Source organism: Zootoca vivipara, chromosome 12 (genome assembly GCF_965207765.1).
Source record: "Zootoca vivipara chromosome 12, rZooViv2.hap1.1, whole genome shotgun sequence".
In the NCBI taxonomy this organism is placed as follows: domain Eukaryota; kingdom Metazoa; phylum Chordata; class Lepidosauria; order Squamata; family Lacertidae; genus Zootoca; species Zootoca vivipara.
Window position 1 is genome coordinate 38893369 of NC_142595.1, and position 21832 is coordinate 38915200.

Here is a 21832-nt window from a genome sequence, read left to right on the forward strand (position 1 = left end):
CAGTGGTACTGATTATTAGGAAAGCTCTTTAATGTCTTAACATCACAGCCACATGGAACCTTCCAGTTCCTAAGCAGTATACTGTAGAAAGTTTCTGAAAAACAGGTTTCTAAAAGGCATTTAAAAGTGTGGTCTGTCTACCACCCCTCTTTTAACTATTATTTCCACAATTTCTGAGGCATGAGATACTTTATGGGTGGGCCCTGATAACCTCTCAACATTCTAATCTATAAAGTTATTTCTCTCGCCTCCCAACCTGCTTATTTTTTCTTGCCCTTGGCACCCCCCTTGCCTGGGCCCTTCTCCAGCTGGAGCAGCTTGGCATTAAACTGGTCCTCCGTTGCCTTCAAGCGCTGATCTACTGAAAGGCGCAGCATGGTCAGCTCCTGGGTGAGCTGGTTTGCAATGTACTCTCGCAGCACAGCGGTGGGACCTAGGAGGAGTGGGAGGCAGAATAAATGAGAGAGAGCACTCGCCTCTAGGCTAAGGTTCAGGAGTGCCCCCCCCCCCCGGCCAAAAAAGAATACACTACTTACCGTTTAAATAGCACTTTTGCAGCATTTGAAGCACTTACAGCATACTGGCCTGGCCTGCATTGCTCTGCCTCAGCCTCTTTCAATACTGTGCTGAGCTAAACCCAATGTCTGGCTTAGCATGCTGTCTAAACCCAGGTTTCTGGTTAAGCTCTTTTCAGACAAACCATGAGTTTGTTCGGGGTTAAAGCTTGTGGATAGCCTGACAAGAGCTCAACCACAAGCCTGGTTTTGGATGCCATGCCACTCCAAACTGGCTTAGTTCAGTGTGGTGTGGCAACAAAAACATGGCAGGGGAGGAGCAAACTGGCTGCAAGCTCCTCCCTGTGAACCGCGTGTTTACTCTACACCACGGTTTGGCTTAGTGCAATGCATAGGCAAGGTCATAATCTCAGTAGATTTTTACAAGAAGCCTGTAAGGTAGGGCAATATTACTACCCGCAGATTGCAGACGAGGAGCCAAGGGCAGAGAGAGAGGGAGTGAGGGAGGTTCACCCAAGACCTCATGACTAAGATGGGGGACTTTTTAGCTCACCCTGGACACTACACACTAGCCCCAGCCACTGAGCCACCCCCTCTTACTTTCTTCAGCAATAGCTGTCTCGTCCACATCCTCCTGCAGAGGTGACAAAGCTGCCTCTGATTCCTCAGCTGCTACTTCTGTAGAAGAAAGAGATGTTAAAGACGCTTTGGGGGAAAGGGTAGGATTGGGGGCAACAACTCTTGATATTGTATCCTTTCCTACAGACTCTCTTGGGCCTTCAGGACCCTCTTGGTAGTTGTAAAAACTTCAACCTGATGCAAGACACGGGGTGGTGATAGCTATTGTGACATTTTAGCATTTGAGGACCAAGTACTGATTCAAAGCAAGAGCACCATGGCCCCAAAGAGGGAAGACTCATCTCTCAGGGGTGAAACATGTGCTATTCACACAGAACATAATCCAGGTTCCATCCTTTGTAATTTCCAGTTAAAAGGCTCTCAAGATCATAGAGCTGGGCAAGATGTAGCTTTGCCTGAGATCCCCAGTCAGAATAACTGACAATTTAATCTGGCAGAATATGCCTTCCTATAACAAACACATATTTTTTAGATGGCTTCCTATATAACTAGGTCTGTGTGTTACTTTAAAGCAGGCATAGGCAAACTTGGCCCTCCAGATGTTTTGGGACTACAACTCCCATGATCCCTAGCTAACAGGACCAGTGGTCAGGGATGATGGGAACTGTAGTCCCAAAGCATCTGGAGGGCCAAGTTTGCCTATGCTTGCTTTAAAGCCACCTTCTGCCACAGATTTATACGTAGCTTCTGTCTTCCCCTTGTTCTATTCTGGGAGATGTCCTCATTTAGAAGGACTGGTCAATTTATTTTTCACCCCTTTAACATCCTTGTCAAGATAGGTGAATGACAGCTGGCTTACACTGTTGTGCTCAGAGGGAGGGGGATCTGGGCCTGCCCACACTTACCTTCAAATTTGAACTCTGGTTCAGGCATCCCAATGTAAGTGAATGATATGTCCAATCGCACCTAGGGAAGAGAGAGGATTTGGGACCGGTATGTGTGAGCATGTGGCTGCTGATGAGTGATCCACTAATTTCACTGGCTGGCTTGTTTCTGGTCACATTTTGATGCTTTTCATTGCATCCACAAAGGCAAGTACCTTGCTCTTAAAAACAAAGGGCTGTATCCAGCAGTGTTGCTCAGCTTGATGGTAAGACTTCTGTCAGTGGAATAGGAAGGAAGCAAACTTCAGCAATTTTCTCCCACTATACCTTCTCCAGAGGGTTGGGGGATCCTCCAGGGCAGAAGCTCTTGTGCTGCTCCTTTGGAATAGCTTCCTCTCCTGTTCCACTGATGGAAGCTGAGTGGCAATGTTGGATCCCACCCCGAAATCCACGGGAGCATCAGAGTCCATGTTTAATCCCTCGTGCTACACATAAATCATCCAGGATCCTGCAAACCCTTTCCTCCCATGACATGGGAAGGTGACATGAGAGCTCCTTCCCATCCACCCAAAACCTGGCATAAAGAGAGAGACTATTTTTTACCTGTGGAGTGAAAACATATTTGTAAAGTTTGTAGTGGCGGAAGTAGGTGTTGATCATGTAGTCTGTTAGGCGCACCAGCTGGTTCTGATTGAAGAGATCAATGCTGAAGGGGGGTCTCTAAAGAAGTGTGGAAAAAATAGGTAAGATTGTGTGTGTGAGTGGGTGGGTGGGTGCCATTCTCTTCCACATACGCAATATTCCAAGAGGAATATTGGGGAGGGATGACACCTGGGTTATGTTATCATTTTTGCCCTGTCTGGACACACTCACCCGAATGGAGTGGCAAAAAACAAGTTCAGAGAAGTAGCTGTAGCATTCCTCCACATTGGGCAGTGGTGTTTCTACAGGAGAAGAAGGTAGAAGCATCATGTTCTTCTTCTCAGGCCTTTTTTCTACAGTCCAGTTCCCCAACAGCAGCCAACAGGACTGGCTCTGGGTGTTACTCTCCCCTCTTTGCATTATGATAAGGCAGTATCACTATAGCACTAGCAGGCATCCACAATAACCTACTGTGTACTTAAGGCAGTATCCTACCCTTTATAATGGCAAGCTGCTCCCAATGAGGCTTCTGCGGTCCTTTCCCCACTTTCTCCTCATTCTTCTTTTCCATTCACACAACTCCCTCCTCTCATCTGACATCCATTTGCTTACCTACACAGGCCTCGTGTACATCCTTCACAATTGAGAAGAAGGCTGAGGTCTGTTCCCGGTTGAAGCCCTGCTCCCGGCAGAACTGGATGGTGTAGAAGTACAGATCCAATAAGATAGTGGAGCGTGGGTTTGATTCGAAATCTTGCAAATCCAAGAGTCTGGAGAGGAGGCTGCAGAGAAGAAGGGAAATAGGGAGGTAGGATTATAGACATCCTGTTTGATGGGAGAATGACAAAATTCTTCCATCATCACTATTTCCTTTAACTGGTAGGAGTCTGCCTTTATTTTGCACAGCTAACCGCAATAAGATGATTCTGCACCTGAGAACAGTGGAGGAGTAGATCAGGTTTTTTTAAATTTCACTGCCAGTTTGATTCTTCAGACTTGGATATATCCAGCCACCTATTCTTGGTAACCTCTTTAAACAGTGTCTGTTTAAATATGTACTTATAGTAGCCAATGCTGGTTGTTTAAAATTTAGAGGACTTTACCCTCTGTCACTCTGCATTTAGGATGTGTTCCTTTATCTGGAACATCCTGAATGCAGCCCGATTCTCTATGTGTTTGTTCAGCAGTAATTCTTACTTAGATGTTTGTTTTGGTAAGAGACTGACATGGCTAATTGGGAGATGTTTCTTAGTCTTAAAGTCTCATCACCTCTTCAGTTCATCAGTGGTTGCAGCCTTGTTGATGAGATCCATGGAGTGAACATCTAGATATTTCCTGGAACAGGAAGAACAAGGGAAAGCAAGTAACCTGAAAAACAGCTACATGTTCTTAATGTACACAAGCAGCCTTAGGAATAATGTGCATCAAACATGCAGCAATGCCAAAATTCAAGGATCTTCAGGCCATGCACCAAAATGCAGCTGATTCTGGGGTGGGATGTGGCAATTAATGCTTCTTCTAAATTAATACACAGGAACAGTTACTCACCACATGCATATCTTTGCCTTATGAGGCCGAGGCTGAAAGACAGAAATAATTTTTGAGTAGGAGTGTTAGGGATCAATTTACAAATATTTTTTCATACAGAGTTATATGACCACATTGTATACTACTATTGTTGGCATCTGCCTGTTTCAAGAGACAATAGAAGAATGTGCATTTGGAGGTAAAGTCAAGTCATTGGAGAGTTACAGTGCCTGCTGTGGCTGTAGTGACTGATACAGGAGAGACATGTTTTATTGCTACTACTGCTATCACTACTAGTTATTTCAATGAGATTTGGTGGCAGATTATCTTGCCACAATGGGAAGAAATTCTAATTAGCTGGAGCGTGCTTTGAATTAGTGTTTGTTACACAATTTAAAGCTGAAAGCCACATTGCTGCAATTTCAAATAATATTTTTTTTTCTTCAAACAGAATGTTTTTATTTACTGTAATTGATTTTCATTTATGTTGGTGGTTTATGCAAAATGTGAAGACAGATGGCAGATAGTCCAAGTTTCTCTGACTGATAGGAGAAAACGGACTCCTCCTAAGAAACCCACACCGTGCAGTTCTGTGCCTCTGCATTTCAGCTGAATTATGTATTTTAGTTGCAGTTTTTCACACGTGCATGCATTCCACCCACCTTCTACAATGCTTGGGGTAGGTATTGCATGGGGTTTTACGCTCATTTTACCCTCACAACTACTCTGCGAGGAGAGCCTTGCATAAGGTTACCTGCTTAGTTACTTTGAACCCAGTCTCCTAGGCCCAGCACTTTATTCTAATACCATTATTTTTTATTAATTTTATCTTCACAATTTATACTTCCGCATGGATTATCATTCTTACCACTGCTAGATAACTATTATTTACTATGAAACGTTGACAATTTTTGGTATTAGGATTGCTTCCCAATCCTGACAAACACCCCTGTGATTTCAACAGCTGCACGACAGACAGGCACTTGGCAGGTGAAGCGTTTCCTATCACCATTTCTACTGCGCCAAAAGCTGTCCCAGTTGAGTTTCTGCCTCGTGTTGCTGCTGGCAGCGCCGTGCGCCCCCATCCTTTCCCCAGCAATATGTCCGAAGTAAAAGTGGAAGATATTGAGCTGCACGTGAATATTATTGAATTTCCCCCTCCCCTTTCACCTGCTGGAAGCCCTCCAACCCCATCTCTGGTTGTCGGAGTGTACCGTAGAAGGTTGGGGGAATCACGCGTTGCCATAGCAATCCCTGCTTCAGCCAATTGGAATTCCCTCGAAATTCGTCCAATAAGAACGAGGAATACTTGAGAGCGATGCGCTTCGCCAATTGTAGAGGTTCTCTTTGAAGTGTTCCGGCGATTGGGGGGGGGGAAGTACCAGTAGAGATAGAATAAATAGAGCGACATATTAACATAGTGATCCCCGACTCTTCGTGAACTCATGGACCAGAGCACGCCAGGCACTCCTGTCTTCCACTGCAGTTTGGTCAAGCTACCAACATGAGTTTGACCAAACTGCGGGAGGCAGTGGAAGACAGGAGTGCCTGGCGTGCTCTGGTCCATGGGGTCACGAAGAGTCGGACAAGACTAAACGACTAAACAACAACAACATTAACATATGTGAATTTTAGTTACAGGTAGGTAGCCCTGTTGGTCTGAGTCGAAACAAAATAAAAACATTCCTTCAGTATCACCTTAAAGACCAACTAAGTTTTTATTTTGGTATGAGCTTTCGTGTGCATGCACACTTCATCAGATATATGTGAATTTTGTTCGTAGAGATAGAAAAGCGCTTTTATTCCTCTATGGACCTCAGTGTTGGGCGCCAAGTAGAATCTTACTGGGTTAAAATTTGTATTTTTAGTTTACGTGTAGGATCGAAATCTCCAATTCAAGGGTCTTGAATCACTCTAATTTTGGGAAGTCTACGATAAAGAAAGAGCCAATCACAGATCGCGCTTCCGTTAAGGCGTCTCGAGGAGGTTAAGCAACGCAGCCCTGGTTCGCGCTTTGCCCAATAGCTTGAGGTTGGATTTGCGCATGCGCACTCGGCAAAGAGGTTCTGGCTTCCGTCGTGGGCGAAGGTTGGGCCTTGAGAATGGTTGCGCGAGAGCATGCGCAGTAGGCGCGCTGGCGTTTCTCGGCCGGAGTAACGCATGGGGGGCGGGGGGAGAAGGACGAGGCAGCCGCAGCCGGGGGGGAGAGGGGCGCTCAGGCAGGTGAGTGAGAGGAGACCCCCCTCGACACCAGACCCCCCCTTGCAGCACGCTCCCTGCACGTGCCCCCCCCGCCCCGCTCTCCCCGCCCCCCGGCCTTATTGAGGTCCCCCCCTTGCCTGTGTGGATTGTTCCTAACTGAACTTTCCCCGGAGCAAGTCTCGCCCGCCTTGCCGGGTATTCCGATGCTGCCCTTTTAAAGGTGGCCTCATCCTTCCCTTGAATTGCTGTGAGGGGGTCCTGGCGGGGTCGGGGGTCGGGTGGGGAACCTCTGGCTCTGCAGAGGCTCTTGGGACTCTGGAACTGCGACCCCCAGTGTCTCCCCAAGACTGAGGGTCTGAGGGGAGTCGGAGTCCCGCAGCGTCTGGTTGAGGAAAACGGGACCCCCACCCTCGCACCTGAAAAACATGTCAGAGGGAAGTAGCAAAGCTGGGGCGAAAGGGGGGGAGGCTTCAGTGCGTCTTTAAAAATAGAGCGTGAAGTGTTTGCCTCCTTCCCATTTTTACTCCCCCCCCCCGCAGCTCCCCCTCCTTATTTCACTCTTTATTTTGGTTTGTTAACTCTCAATTTAAGAATATTTTTCCATAGTGTAGTTGGCATCCTCTCTCTCTCTTTGGCTAAGTCTTACCTCTTCTCCAAGCCTATGCTTTCTTTTTATCTGCTTGTCAACACCTCTCCGCCCAGCAGAGATTGGGCTCTTGGTACAGCACCAAGATAGACATCAGTGGTTCAGCAGGTGCCTCTTGCGCGTTAACTGTCTCTGTGCCAGGGGACACCTGTTGGTTTTTGGCCTGGTGTATAACTTTTAAAGTGCACACTGGGGGGGGGAGTTAGCAGCCATATCTGCAACTTTTATTCCCCTTTGTGCCCTCTTATAAAAAATTCCATGATTCCCTTGATAATGTCACTGCATTTCCTTACCTACCACACACCTCTTTTGCCCTCTGTGTTTTGCTTCTTTCTGCATCTCTGACCAGATATGGGAAGCAGTACCTGGTCTTGACTATAGGAAGATTAATGTCACATTAGTCTACTTACGGGCAACTGCAACTCACCCTCTCTCTTTTCCTTTCCCTTTATAGCTGAAGCGCTGCCCCCTTGGCTGACTGCCTGATTCCTCTGCTCTCACCTGCTGCTCAGAGTCACCATGTCGGGACTTGCGAGCAAGCGGGCAGCTGGGGATGGGGGCTCTGGACCCCCTGAGAAGAAATCCAACAGGGAGGAGAAGACTACCACTACCCTGATTGAGCCCATCCGCCTGGGGGGCATCTCTTCCACGGTGAGGACCAGGGGATTGAGTGCAGGGTGGAGAAGTACTCAGGTGGTGGTGGTGGTCAAAGTCTGAAATTCGCTTCTGAAAGGTGTCGTGATGGCTGCCAAATTGGATAGCTTTGAAAGGGGGTTGGACAGATTCATGAAGGATAAGGCTGTCAGCAGCCACTAGTTATGACTGTGTTCTGCCTCAACTGTCAGAGGCAGCTTGCACTGAATACCAGCTGCTGGGGAACCTGAGCTTGACAGTTGTGTTTCCCTCAGGTCCTGCTTGTTGGCTTCCTATGAGCATCTGGTTGCACACTGTGAGAAGAGAACTCTTTCTATATGGCAATTAATTGTTTTGATTTTTTAAAAATAAAATAAAAAACCCTTCTGGAAATAAATATTGGGAGTTTGGGGCGCAAGTATGCTCCAGATCAGGCTTTTTAAATAGGCAACTCTGCAAAAAAGAATATATAGGTTGGGACCAGGAAAAAAATTATGCCCAAAATTTTGCCTAGAAACTGGATGTTGGTAGCTGGGTATCTGAAATATCTCTGCAGGACTGGTGGCATAAAATTAGTTGCTAAGATTTAGGAGTTAGAAATACCTTCCCCTATCACTTTTAGAGGAAAATATTAAGCAGCACCTTCCAGGTTAATTTCCTGACAGGAACCTTTTCAACAGGGGCACGGGCCCCTGTGGTAGATTTCCGTCTTTTAACCACACCAGTTGTGATTTTAAAGGCAGTGTTTACTTGATCAGAACAGCAGCACCTGCTGGGAACTCCCCAAAGTAGAGCTGTGGCCTATAAATGACTCAGGCTTATATAGGGGCCTTCCCTCACCTTAGCTTTGCACATGAGTAGCAATTAAGTACCATATCAAGGAGAATTGCAGTCGGCCAACTAAGCAATAACCTTATTGGGAGAGCAAAAGTAACATCATAGGCAGGGGCTTGAGAAAGCGAGGCCATAAGTTTACCTATCAGTGCCAGCAAATTCCTTCTCACTCTTTAATAGGCATATTGACTCTTTTATAACATCTTTCCACATCCTCTTCACACTTACTTTTACTGTCTATTTGCTGTCAGTGTAGAGCAGGCATCCCCAAACTGCGGCCCTCCAGATGTTTTGGCCTACAATTCCCATGATCCCTAGCTAACAGGACCAGTGGTCAGGGATGATGGGAATTGTAGTCCAAAACATCTGGAGGGCCGAAGTTTGGGGATGCCTGGTGTAGAGTATATACATCAATACATTTATCTACTTTTAACTAAAAGAATAGAAAACTACCTTATACTGACTCAGACTGTTTGTTGATTGGTATTGTTGGCAGTGTCTGGCACCAGCTTTCAGCCAGGAGTCCTTCGCCACCCTCCATGGAGATGTTGGGGTTCAAATCTGAGACTTTTGCAAACAAAGCATGTGTTCTGCCACTGATCTGCACCCTTTAAGGAATTATTGGTCAATTTAAAAAAGAGAGGGGGACGGAATTCATTCTAGTTGTAGTTCTGTGCCACACTAGGGTAAATGATGATGGACCATATTTTTTTTAGGATGCTGTTGATGTGTGTGTATCTATCTAATATAGTAGAAATACCATCAGAACTTGGAGTTGTTGATGGAAACGGCCGAGGATCATGCTGTGATTTACATTCTGATGTGCTGTTTTATTTCAGGAGGAGATGGACCTCAAGGTGCTCCAGTTCAAGAACAAGAAATTAGCCGAACGCCTGGAGCAGCGGCAGGCCTTTGAGGACGAGCTGCGTGAGCGCATAGAAAAGCTGGAGAAGAGGCAGGCCACCGACGATGCCACTCTCCTGATTGTCAACCGCTACTGGAAGCAGGTCAGGGCGCCTTCCTGTCCAATCGTTTCCTTTTCTTAAGTTTATAGTCCTTAAGGTTGACAAGATGAGGTTGATGATCAGTTCAGCAGCTGGTGGAAGCGTTAGGAAACCAGCAGGGTATTAAGCAGGGTTTCTAAGTGGTTGGGGAGCGATATTTTGTCATGTTGCTCCTGTGTCACCTTCCTTGTGACAAGCACAAGCCAAATGGAGATAACTGGCTGGATAGTTTTGGTATTGACTCAGCCCTGCCTGTGGCATCCCCTATCTCTCCCTGTGTCCTTCTCAAGCCGTCTCTCCCCCCCCCAATTTCTACAGCTAGATGAGACCGTGCAAGTGCTGCTGAGGCGATGTGACGGAGAATGCGGCCAGGCTCTCGAGGAGCCCAAGTTGGAGATGACGGGAGCCGAGTTGGATGCCGCTCTCCTGGGGCAGGAGGGGCTGGAGAGGAGAGGTGAGCCCAGCTCTCTCCGATACAGGATGCTGGGAGGAGATGCAGCTCCCGTCCTCAGAGCCAGTAACCATTGCTGTTCTTCTGGTCCCCACAGAGGCAGTCCTGTCCCCCGTTACTCCCCCCGCCCCGTGGAAAGCTGGAGCGGGGCTTGTGCTGAACGAGTCAGCCCTCTCCTTCTTGGCTACCTTGGCCAGCAGCAGCAGCGAAGAGATTGAGCTGCAGCTCCAGGAGAGCATGGAGTTCTCCAAAGCCGCCGTCTCCCGCATCGTGGAGTTCTCTGACAAGATCCACCGGCGCACCGAGGAACTCTGCCAGAAGATCCACGCCCGGGGTGAGGCCAGGCCCCATGTCAGAGCTGGGCTGAGCAGGCACCTTTCGAAGCATTATTATTATTATCACATTTATTTCCCACATTTTTCTCCAAGGAGCTCCACGTGTTCTACACGGTTCTGCCCTATATCATTTAATCCCCACAACAATCCTATGAGGTAGATTTTGACAGCATTCCCAGGATCATTTACATAACTTTTGTCTCCAAGCATCAGTTAGAAAAGGGAGGTTTGTTTTTTAAAATGACATTTTTAATTAAAATTTCAAAAATACATAAAAAAGAATCCATAGAAATGAGCTAGCAAAAGCAACAAAGCAAAAGCAACAGTTATGGATAAAGCTGTCTACTTTGGCAGTGTTTTTGGGGAAAGGTCCTTTTGGAGTTCAGTTGGGTCACCTCATGGGATCTTTTGTTGATGCCGATATGAATGCTTCTATTATTATTATTATTAATTGTGCTTTATTGATTTTCAAGGGTATTATTATTATTATTATTATTATTATTATTATTATTATTATTACCTGTTGACATGGTAAAAGCCTGGTATTAAAAGGTTTGGTTCCTAGCTGTGTCCGAGATGCTGACCTAAACAGTTCTCTTGCTTTAAGGGCAAAGCAAACCAATAAATGTTCTATTTGGTATTGTTTGATTTCGTTCAGTTTACGTTGGGGGCAGGGGGGCATTTCCGAAAAGCCCTAATGCGACTTGGAATTCATGTGGAATAGATAATAGAAAAAGTTTGTTAGAAATGGAGGTGTGAATGTTGCATGCGGTAAATACGACTTATGGAGAACCCAGATAAGTTTTCAAACTAATGGAAAAGGGAGATTGTTGAGATCCAGAATTCTGATGCCCTCAAGGAGAGAGAATTGGAGGTGTTGGAAGTAGCACAGTGTTTTGTGTTCTTGTCATGGCTGCGCATTGAAGGAATTGTAAGAAGTTTTAACACAAATTTGCAAATAGCCTGTAGCAGCCAGCTGATGAAATTGCTGAGGGGGCCTAGCATTTGGCGCCCTGGGTTCTCAAGAGGCCTCTTGTTTTCCCCAGTGGAGTTTGACCAACTGGAAGAAGCAGTGAAGTCTCTCAACAAGGACCTGATGAGGGAGAACCGGCACTTACAGGACCTGACCACCCAGCTGCAAGAGAAGCACCATAAGATCTCATTGGAGGTAGGTTCCTTGCCAGGTGCCAGCAAAGGGCGGGGGCAGGCGGGCAGGCAGGGGGCGGGCTTCCCATAGCCAACGCCGCTTTGTGGGAGAGAATCGTTCTGAAGCCTGGCATGTCTGCATCTTTTCCTCCTCTGGCTCGCTTAGTACACGGAACTGCAAGACAAGGTGACCTCCTCCGAGACCAAAGTGCTGGAGATGGAGACGACCATCGAGGACCTGCAGTGGGATATCGAGAAGCTGCGCAAGCGGGAGCAGAAGCTGAACAAGCACCTGGCTGAGGCCCTGGAACAGGCAAGCAAAGACCTTCCGGGGCCCCCTATTCCCCCTCCCAAGCCCATGGGCCAATATTGTTCATTGTAGCGTACAAGGCACTGAACTTTGTTCTCTAACTCCTTTGGCAGCTGAACTCGGGCTACTATGCATCAGGCAGTTCCGGCGGGTTCCAGGGTGGGCAGATCACACTTAGCATGCAGAAGGTAAGCAGGAGAAAAACAACCGGGGGAAGGGGGTGGCGCTGGGATGCGAGTCTTGCAGGTCCAAGTGCTTCCCTTTGCGGAATCTTCCTGCTTCAGTTTTGTGCCTGGGCTTTTGCAGTTTGAGATGCTGAACGCAGAGCTGGAGGAGCACCAAGAGCTTGCCAACAGCCGCATGGCAGAGCTGGAGAAACTGCAACACGAAATGCAGCAGGCTGTGAGGACCAATGAGAAGCTCAAGGTAAGGAAGAGCCTCCTGTGGAATTTGGGGAAGGGAAGCAGAATGCCCTCTAGTGGTCGGCAGAAAATATGCTAGTACTGTATGACCAGGAATGATGGTTCTGGAGAATCTTCTTTAGAGCCACTTTTGCAGGTGTGGGGTGGAGAGGGATATTATTTACATTTCTAGTCCTTGTGATGCGGGGAGGCGGTGTCTCTGAAGAGCTCTGGTTCTGTGCATTTCCAGGCCCTCTCCATCTGTGTAGCTGTAGTACTTCAGTGTTTCATATTCTTCTTGGCACCTCAGTCCATTACACGCAGGTCCTGCTATCAGAACACTTGTTATCCGAAATCTCACTTATCTGAACACAAAGAATTATTCACAAACGGCTGACTCAGATTTTGGAACAGCTGGAGTTTGTCCAGTTCTTTACTTGTTTGTGTTTTGCTGGTCAGCAGCTGCCGTTTCAGGCTGAAACCATGGCAGGAAATGAGAGCAATTGGACAAATCGGGGAGCAAGAGAGATTGGACAAATCTATTTTTCCTTTGTTTGGCTTTTGCTGTTTGGCTGCAGCAGTTTCAGGCAGAAAGCATGGAGTGAGAAAGCATGAATTAGAAATGTTCCCATAGGAAAGAATGAAAATCATCAACTTGTTATATGCACCTTCGCCTAATGAATGATTTTCTGAGAATGCATTGTGTTCAGAAAGCAGGACCTGTGTGTTCTTTGCTTCCTGGCAAAAGAATTTCAGATTGACTTTGGGGAAGGCCCATAGCTCAGAAGGTTGCATGTTCAATCCCTGGCATCTCCAGCTAAGGCTGGAAATGTTCGTTGTCAATCAAAAGTGCCAACCCTAAATCAACCAATGCTCTGACAGATTCCTATGTTCTCATGACTCCCCCTCCCCCAACATTTAGCAATAGAACTAAACCAGTGCAAACAACTTCAGATGCCTCCTTTACCTACACTCATGCATGCAGCATCCCAAGCATTTCAGCAATCAGGCAGAAAGGCACAAACCTCAGGCTGAGTATCTTGAGGCTTTGACCCATTTGCTGCTGCTGCTGGTTATTTTGTACACTTGCTATGAAACTTAACATGCAGGATGGGTCATGTTTCTTTTAAAAGAACCATCAAGACCAGTTGATGTGGAGAGCTCCTGTGGCTCTCCTCACCCAGGCACCTGTTCTCTGCCCTCCCCCTGCAGGTGGCGCTGCGGAGCCTGCCCGAGGAGGCAGTGAAAGAGACGCTGGAGTACAAAGTGCTGCAGTCTCAGTTCTCGCTGCTGTACAACGAGAGCCTGCAGGTGAAAACACAGCTGGACGAGGCCCGGGCCCTTCTGCTCACCACCAAGAACAGCCACCTGCGCCACATCGAGCACATGGAGGTGAGGGAGCCTGTGATGTGTGTGCGCATGATTGGCTGATTGCCCCTGAAAGGGTAGTCAACGGGCGTGCTTTCCTGTACCTCTTTGCTTTGTAGCATTAGATAGAATGGTAAGGAAAGCAGTTGTGCAGTTTCATAGAAGAGCACAAGGGCCCTGCTGGATCAACCAGATAGATGCCTGTGGGAAACTCACAAGCAGAACCTGAATGCAAGAGCCCTTCTCTCCCCACGATGCCAAGAAACTGGCACTCGGAGGCATCCGACAGCGGAGGAAGACATAGCCATCATGGCAAGTGGCCGCTGGTGGCCTTCCTTTCAGGCCCTGATAGCATAACCTCACGAAGCCCTGGGTGGCATCCAAAATTAGCCATTGAAATCAGTGGCCACCCTTGATTTAGGCTCATTTCAGTGGGTAGAGCTTATGACCCCACTGTTTGTCAGACTGCGTAAGCTACCAAGGAGGAAGAGTGGTCTTGCACCCTGTTCTCCCCCCCCCCAGATGATATTATTTGCCCCTCCTCATCTTCCTTGGCAACAGAGCGATGAGCTGAACCTGCAGAAGAAGTTGCGGACGGAGGTGATCCAGCTGGAGGACACCCTGGCCCAGGTGCGCAAAGAATACGAGATGCTGCGCATTGAATTTGAGCAGAACCTGGCCGCCAACGAGCAAGCAGGTGAGGCTGCATTCCTTCCCATTGAGCATTCGTGGTTTGGCCCCAAATGAATATTTTTCTCCCTTCAGTACTCTTAAGGCAGGTTTTTCAAAACTTGGGTATCCAGCTGCTCTTGGACTACAAGAACATCATCCCTAACTAGTAGGGCCCGTGGTCAGGGATGATGGAAATTTTAGTCCAAAAACAGTTTGGGAAACCCTGCTCTAAGGTCTGCCTTGTGCAGAGGTCTATCTCCTCTTGCAGTCATCTACCTACCTAATGGTTCATTCTCACTCTTCTCTTCCCCCCTCCCTCCGTTTGAACCCGAGGTCCCATTAACCGAGAGATGCGCCACCTCATCAGCAGCCTTCAGAACCATAACCACCAGCTGAAGGGTGACGTGCAGCGGTACAAGCGGAAGCTCCGGGAAGTGCAGGCAGAGATCAACAAGGTGGGGCTGCAGGAGGGGGAGGTTTCAGGGAATGACCCTCCAAGGAATCTCTTGGGGGCTACATGCTGGCAGTAGATGGTGCCAGAGCCCCAAGTGGCCAGGGCACTCCTTCTCTCGTAGGAATGGAGGACGATGCCTTACCCCAGGCATAGGCAAACTCGGCCCTCCAGATGTTTTGAGACTACAGTTCCCATCATCCCTGACCACTGGTCCTGTTAGCTAGGGATGATGGGAGTTGTAGTCCCAAAACATCTTAAGGGCCAAGTTTGCCTATGCCTGCCTTACCCTGAGCCCAATCCATTGATCCATCCTGCTCAGTATTGTCCTTCCTGTTTTCAGAAAGGAAACATTTCCAGCCCTACCTGGAGATGCTGGGGATTGAACCTGGGGGTTCCTGTGTGCAAAATAGATGCTCTACCAGTTAGCGAAGGCCCTTCTCTCTGCCCCCCTCTCTTTGTATTTCTCCTCCTCCTTGCTACCCATCTGACCCATATGCTGGGGACTGCAAGTGGCCTTTTGTCGCCCCCTCTTAGAGCACCGTCATTCCAGGTGCTGTGATGGCCACCTTCCCCTGCAGCTCATGTCCATTTGTTCTTTGCTCAGGTTCGGCTGCAACAAAGCGGCTTTACCTCCAGCTCCATGGCAGCGCCCCCAACGCCAGGGGCCGAGGACCCCGCAGGGCTGCTGGGGCCCTCGGGGGCCGCCGCCATGAAAGAGGAAGAGGGAGCAGCGCTTACTGAGGTGAAGAAGGAGCCAAAGGAGGTGCAAGTGAAGAAGGAGCCCAAGGAGGAGGCTGCTGCCCCCCAGCCCCTCGGGATCCATGAGGGGGTGAAAAAGGAGGAAGAGGAGCTGCCTGCCCCACACCCCCTCGCCCCACAGCCACCCCCGCCCCCCCGCGCCAAGGAGCCAGAGCGGTCCAAGGGGCGCAGTGGCGGGGAACGGAGCGGGGATCGCGAGAGATCCCGGGACCGGGACAAAGAGGCCTCCTCCTCCTCGTCTTCCTCCTCGTCCTCTTCCTCACGGGATCGGGAGAAGCAGAAGGGTGGCGGAGGCTCTGAGGACACCAAGAAAAAGGATTCCGATCTGCTCAAGCAGCTGCGGACTGAACTCAAGTGAGGGAGGTGGAAGATGGCACCATTTCAAAATGGGGGTGGGGAAGTGGGTAGAGGAATCACACGCAGAGAGAAGGCTAGACAAATGCAAAGGAGTTTTCAGAGTGTGTGTGTGTGTGTGTGTGTGTGGCACTGGGTAGGGGAGGGCACGACGGCCTCAGAAAAGGCCGTGGACCTGGAGGATCTCTGCCTGTGCTTTGGCTCCTGGAAGCAACTTGAACCTCTGCATCCAGCAGAGAGGGAGATCGGGCTCAGGAGGGCTACATTGCAGCTGAAGAGCTGGAGACCCAGAAAACACTTTGCCAAGATTTTAGGTTTTCAGGAGGCAGGCCTTGGTGGTAGGCCCCCTCACTCTGGTGTTTGGGCTCATGGGGAGGTTAGAAAGATCCCTGTATGCTATAATTTTGCTGAAATAGCTACCCTCCAACTGAGAGGTTCATTGTAAGACAGTTTGAACCGTCCCCTCGCACACCCCATAATTTCTCATAGGTCTCAAAGCAATAACCCCTGTCTTAGAAGCTTGCCACCCCATGGTTGATGTTTGGGGAAAACCTTGGCACCTCTGGGGTGCAAGGTTCTACCTCCCCCTGCTCACGATGATCCTGTTTCGTTCCCCAGGAAGGCTCAGGAGAGTCAGAAGGAGATGAAGCTGCTCTTGGACATGTATAAGTCGGCACCCAAGGAGCAGCGGGACAAAGTGCAGCTCATGGCCGCTGAGAAGAAGACCAAGGCAGAGGTGAGAGGCTTATCTGCACACGGATGCCTGCTGCCTTCTGAACATTGCACTTCTTCTGCCCCTCTTTTATTCCAGCTCTTCTTTGCTTCGGTCAAATGCGCTACTCACAATCTCAATTCTCTCAAGTGTGGATCTTTCTGTAGTTAAAGAGGTGCTATCCATGCAGAGCTGGGAGATATCAGCAAGCTGGGCGAGGGGGGAACCCCAAAGTTTCTCGGAAAGTACGTAGTCCCTCTGTCCCCAAACAGCCCGGCAAGGACAGGGCATGCTGGGTAGGAGCAGAATGCTGGGTGCTTTGGAAAGTTGTGCCCTGGGAAAGGGCATGGCTGGCTGGCACTCTGAACATGAGCATTAGGCACTGTCAAGCTTTGGTGCAGGTCCCATTGGCCCTTTCTGCAAGTTCACACTTAAGTATGAGTGAGTCAAAGTCTTCTCTAGGGTTTTTATTATTCACTTTATATGCCGTCCTTCATCTGACGATCACTGTATCAAAACACAAAATACATAACCCAGAAGCCCCCCAATAGTGGACATCTGAGTGACGGTATAGCATATTGGCATGCTAATTCTGGGCAAGTTGATGTGAATGATGTGTCTGGACAGTAGCTATCATAGTTCCCCAAAATGGGGCTTGGGGTTGGTTGGTTGGTTGTGCTTTTAAAATGAGGGCAAATAACGTTGTGATGCTTGCAATTTGGCTTGTCCTGCCTTAGTGCTGCGTGATGGATTTGGCAGCACCGTGTTGAGGGACTAGGGATAAGGAGTCACCCCTGTTCCCTTTTATTCGGTCCCCTTGGCAGGTGGAGGAGCTGCGGGTGAGGATCCGCGAGTTGGAGGAGAAAGAGAAGAAAGAGAACAAGAAAATGGCAGACGAGGATGCCTTGCGCAAGATCAAATTGGCCGAGGAGCAAATTGAGCACCTGCAGAAGAAGCTGGCTGCAACCAAGCAGGTATTTGGCTGTGGGAGGATCCTGTGTAGGTGTACGTTGTGCTGCAGGGTGGAAGCCTTCCCATAGGCCTGATGGTGGTTTCAGTCTATCTATAGCCATCTGTAGACCAGGGTTGGGTTGATTCTGGCTTACTGGCTCACCAGGGTTTGGCCTGTGAGGCCATTTTCCCTTAAAATCACCTTCACCTGTCAGCCATGTCAGCTGATTAGCAGGGGGTTCATTCCTGCATTCTGCAGGGAGCAGCAGTATGTGCCTGAGTTCTCCTTGCTGATGGGTGAAGGATTCAAGGCTCCTTGGCCACCACTTCCCCACACAGCTGCAGTGCAACTTTGGCAGGTGGGCGGGACCACCCACCGCCTGATGTCCTGATGCCACCAGGGGATTGACAGCCCCCCCCCAAAAAAAATTACCAGCCGTGTTTGTGTGTGTGTGTAGTAATAAGGGAAGCTGCAAGGGCAAGGAGGGAAAACTTGAGCAATCTCGTTCCCTTCCTTATGTCTGCTCTGCTGGGGCAGGAGGAGGAGGCTCTCCTGTCCGAAATGGACGTGACGGGCCAGGCTTTTGAGGACATGCAAGAGCAGAACATGCGGCTGAACCAGCAACTGCGCGAGAAGGATGATGCCAACTTCAAGCTGATGTCGGAGCGCATCAAGTCCAATCAGATCCACAAGCTGCTGCGGGAGGAGAAGGACGAGTTGGCTGAGCAGGTGCTGGCCCTCAAGTCCCAGGTAAGGCAGAGCCCGTTCCCCTTCCTCCTCACAGGGTTGTGGAGCCTGAGGCAAGGGGAGGCTCCTGCCCCATGTGCTGAAGGCTGCGGCTTTGGTTTCCGTGCTTAGGTGGACACCCAGCTGTTGGTGGTGCAGAAGCTGGAGGAGAAGGAGCGTGTTCTGCAGGGGAATCTGGGCACAGTGGAGAAGGAGCTCACTTTGCGCAGCCAGGCCCTGGAACTCAACAAGAGGAAGGTGAGGAGAGGGAACCGGGAGGAGCCATGGGCTGAATTGGGAGACAGTCAGGGCCGTGGGTACTTGTGCTCCCAAAAGCAAAATTCTTTTCTAGGTCAGTGAGTCTTTTTACAAGCTCGGTTCTTCAGTCTTGAAACTTTGGTACATTCTGCCTATATTTTAGATTACATATTCTGGTCTTGTCAGTAATCGGGGTTGGGGGCAATTTCATGCCCAAGACCTGGAAATCCTGTTCCGTCTCTCTCCCCAGCCCCTCTGCTTATGAAGTTTCCCCAGGCATAGCCCATCCCCTCTCAGTTGGTCTCCATGGCCTTAGGGGGCTAGAAACTAGAAGCAGAGATTCCCAAGCTACTGTTGTCTCTTCCCATTGCTAGTTTTTGGGTGCACACAGTGCAATTGCGCTATGTTTTCACAGCCCCAGGAATGGGGTGCCTTTGCTGGGTCTGCTTGCGGCTGATGGTCCTTAAGTTGGGAGATTCTGAGGTGGTGGCTTTTGCTGCTTTTCTTCTGGCAGGCAGTGGAGGCTGCCCAGCTGGCGGAGGACTTGAAGGTGCAGCTGGAGCACGTGCAGTGTAAGCTGAAGGAGATCCAGACCTGTATGGCCGAGAACCGAGCAGCCAAGGAGAAGGAATCTTTCAACCTCAAAAGAGCTCAGGTACTAGGAGAAAAGAGTAACTTGTTCTACTCTGCAAGTGTGTCAGCTGCTCTACTGCTCTTCTCGGTTGAAAATGTTAGATTATTTTTAAAAAGCAAGTTACTATCCCTCAAGGCTGCTGATAAATATTTCTCAGTATGCCAGTGTTACCTTCCATCTTGCTAACCACCTTTGGGATTCATTGACTTGCATCACTTCCTCAGGAGGACATATCACGTTTGCGGCGCAAGCTAGAGAAACAGCGCAAAGTGGAGGTGTACGCAGATGCAGATGAGATTTTGCAGGAGGAGATCAAGGAATACAAGGTGAGGAGAAAGGAGCAGGTTGCTTGGTTGGCAACCCAGGGCAAGCCTTGTCGGGGAGAGCTAAGTCAAGGATCTTACACGAATTATCTGTCCCGTATCTCCAGGCCAAGCTGACCTGCCCCTGCTGCAATACCCGCAAGAAGGATGCTGTCCTCACCAAATGCTTCCACGTCTTCTGTTTTGACTGTGTCAAGACACGCTACGACACCCGCCAGCGGAAGTGCCCCAAGTGCAACGCGGCCTTTGGCGCCAATGACTTCCACCGCATCTATATCAGCTGAACACCTGGGTCCAATTTCCCGCCCAAGGGGATCCCTTTCACAGACGGTGCCTGGATCCTGTGGCTTACCTAGCAAAAACCTGCCTCGGGTCCGCATAAGACTCATTCCTCCCCCACACCAGTTTTCTGGCTCTGGTCCATGGACCCCTTCCCAAGCATTTAAAATATTTTGCAGAGTTTCCTTTTCAGTGGTTTACTTTCTCTTCTCTCCCCTTGCCTGTATACTTCCTGGGTCTGTATCACTGGATCCCCTCCCTAGATCTGAGGAATCCTCTGTGCTGCTGCTGCTGCTGCTCTTCTCGGCATTTCCCAAATGGTCTCCCTCCAAACTGCCTTTGGATCTTTTTCTTCTACCATTTTGAAAACTTTTATGACAACCACTGTCTGCAGGCAGCAGTCATGCAGATCAAATGCTTTCTGTTGGAGAGGTGGATTCTTACACTTCAGTTATTTTAATAATTGTTTTCCGTGTTTTGGAAGTAAAAGTTGGAGATGATCTGCTCCTGCGAGATCCCTGTGTTCTTAGAACCTTGTGTTCCGCCTTCTGGGAATGAGTTCTGGGCAGGATTGGGGGTGGGGGTGGGGGGTGGGGGAAGGCTTTTGCTATGGGGAATTCCTGTAGGTTGTGTTGAGCCCCACCAGAGCAAAGCTTAGCTTTGTGGGGTGAGGAGGGTTTGAGGAGAGAGATACACAAGGAATCATGCATGAATGCCGTGGACTGGTTGTGCACGTTAACGTGGTCACAGCAGACTTTAACCTTTCCATATTCAGACTCACTTTTAACACAAACCTTCATCTGAGGAGTAATAATATTTGTATGGTGGTTGTGCTGCTGTTGTGACCCACTTTAGATGAAGCTGCAACCCAGTAGCTGGTCCTTATGCAGCAGTTTGAAGACCAGTGCAGTAACAGACTCACACTCAAGGAAGGAGAGCTGAGTGGAAAGTGTTGTGAAGATTAGGGGGGAAATAAATAGGATCTGGGTCTAACCAGGACTGGGCAGACATGGCTCAGGAGCAAATGGCACACATTTCAGAGCTGGTAAGGTGAATTGTCACCAAAGACGGAAAGCACAGGGCAAGTGGCTAGAGGAATCAGCAGTGCAGGGAAACAATGGGTTGTTCCCTAGCAATTCACTTGGCCAGTTCAGCTGCAGGATAAAAGGACCAGTTGCTTTTACTAGCAGACTGGAAAAAGCCAGCCAGAAGAGTAACTTTTTAAAGTGAAAGCTTGCATCCATCTCAAATTCTGTATGTAGCTACATGTATTGTACAAATATGGAAGGGCTTTAGGAATTCTTTGTATGTATTTATTTTATAGCATTTCTATGCTGCTTTTTTTGTATAACTCACACAGCCCCCTCATATAACAAGAAGAGGTTAAAACAAAGTCGAGTGCTGGGTCCCTGATGATAGCCAGCAGTTTCTGCTGAAGTTACATGTTAGCCAAAAACAAAGCAGCTCAGAGCTGTGTTGTTGCTTTTTAGATACCTCAACTTTCTGGTCCCTGGAAAATCCTGTTTCTAAGATCCCATCCACAAAAACAACTTATATATACAAATCTTAAATTTTCCATGTGTGTGGTAAGCAAAGTCAAACTCGGATAATACAAAAATGAAAGTTGCTCCCAACCGTCACTTTTCTGGGATTCAAGTGTAGAGCTGGATCACTTTAGGATATTGGTTTCCCCTGTGCCTTTACCTATCCCAACCCTGCTTGCCAGAGATAATACAACCTTCAGTGACAAGAGCAAGTTGCATCTATTGAAAATAAAGCTCTCTCAATATTATTCTCTGGCTGCATTTTGGTAAGAAAGACTACTTGATGTGATGTGCAAGGCAGGTACAAATCAAGTAGCTCATTGTTTAGTCGTGCCTGACTCTCTGTGACCCCATGGACCAGAGCAGGCCAGGCACTCCTGTCTTCCACTGCCTCCCGCAATTTGGTCAAACTCATGTTAGTAGCTTCAAGAACACTGTCCAACCATCTCGTCTGTTGTCCCCCATTGCACCTTGCTAATTCAGATGGAGATCAGCAGATTGTATGCATAAACGTTCTCCACTTCTTTTTTAAAAAATAAATCATTGTGGGATTTATTGCCACGGCATGGAGTGGCGATGGCTGTGGACTTAGGTGGCTTTTAAAGGGATTCAATAAACTCTGAGAGAAGCAACTGCAACGATAGAGGATCACATTTCCCAGAGCTCCTTGGAACCGGGGTTGCAACTC

General features: G+C 48.6%; 2 protein-coding genes across 3 annotated transcripts; one reads left to right on the forward strand and one right to left on the reverse strand.

The window, feature by feature from the left end:
- Nucleotides 1-6: 6 nt before the first annotated feature.
- CFAP119 (cilia and flagella associated protein 119) lies at nt 7-5487 on the reverse strand. Of its 2 annotated transcripts, none has more exons than XM_060281691.2 (9): nt 5362-5487; nt 4169-4200; nt 3890-3955; nt 3233-3402; nt 2852-2922; nt 2582-2698; nt 2000-2060; nt 1116-1193; nt 7-433 (listed from the first exon to the last, which is right to left on the reverse strand). In XM_060281691.2, the coding sequence occupies exons 2-9, from the start codon at nt 4171-4173 to the stop codon at nt 261-263; spliced, it is 741 nt and encodes a 246-aa protein (XP_060137674.1). In that variant the 5' UTR covers nt 4174-4200; nt 5362-5487; the 3' UTR covers nt 7-260. The 2 variants fall into 2 exon arrangements, with proteins under 2 accessions (XP_060137674.1, XP_034991166.1); XM_035135275.3 differs by having other exon boundaries at nt 5318-5429.
- Nucleotides 5488-6189: 702 nt separating this feature from the next.
- On the forward strand, nt 6190-20115 carry RNF40 (ring finger protein 40). The gene is made up of 20 exons (XM_035135244.3): nt 6190-6370; nt 7450-7646; nt 9302-9469; nt 9785-9920; nt 10015-10251; nt 11299-11420; nt 11565-11711; nt 11822-11896; nt 12015-12134; nt 13322-13501; nt 14039-14174; nt 14483-14604; nt 15208-15716; nt 16335-16452; nt 17253-17402; nt 17918-18130; nt 18239-18364; nt 18879-19019; nt 19223-19324; nt 19429-20115. Exons 2-20 carry the CDS (start codon nt 7515-7517, stop codon nt 19603-19605), a joined length of 3111 nt encoding a protein of 1036 aa, XP_034991135.2. The 5' UTR covers nt 6190-6370; nt 7450-7514; the 3' UTR covers nt 19606-20115.
- The last annotated feature ends 1717 nt before the right edge of the window (nt 20116-21832 follow it).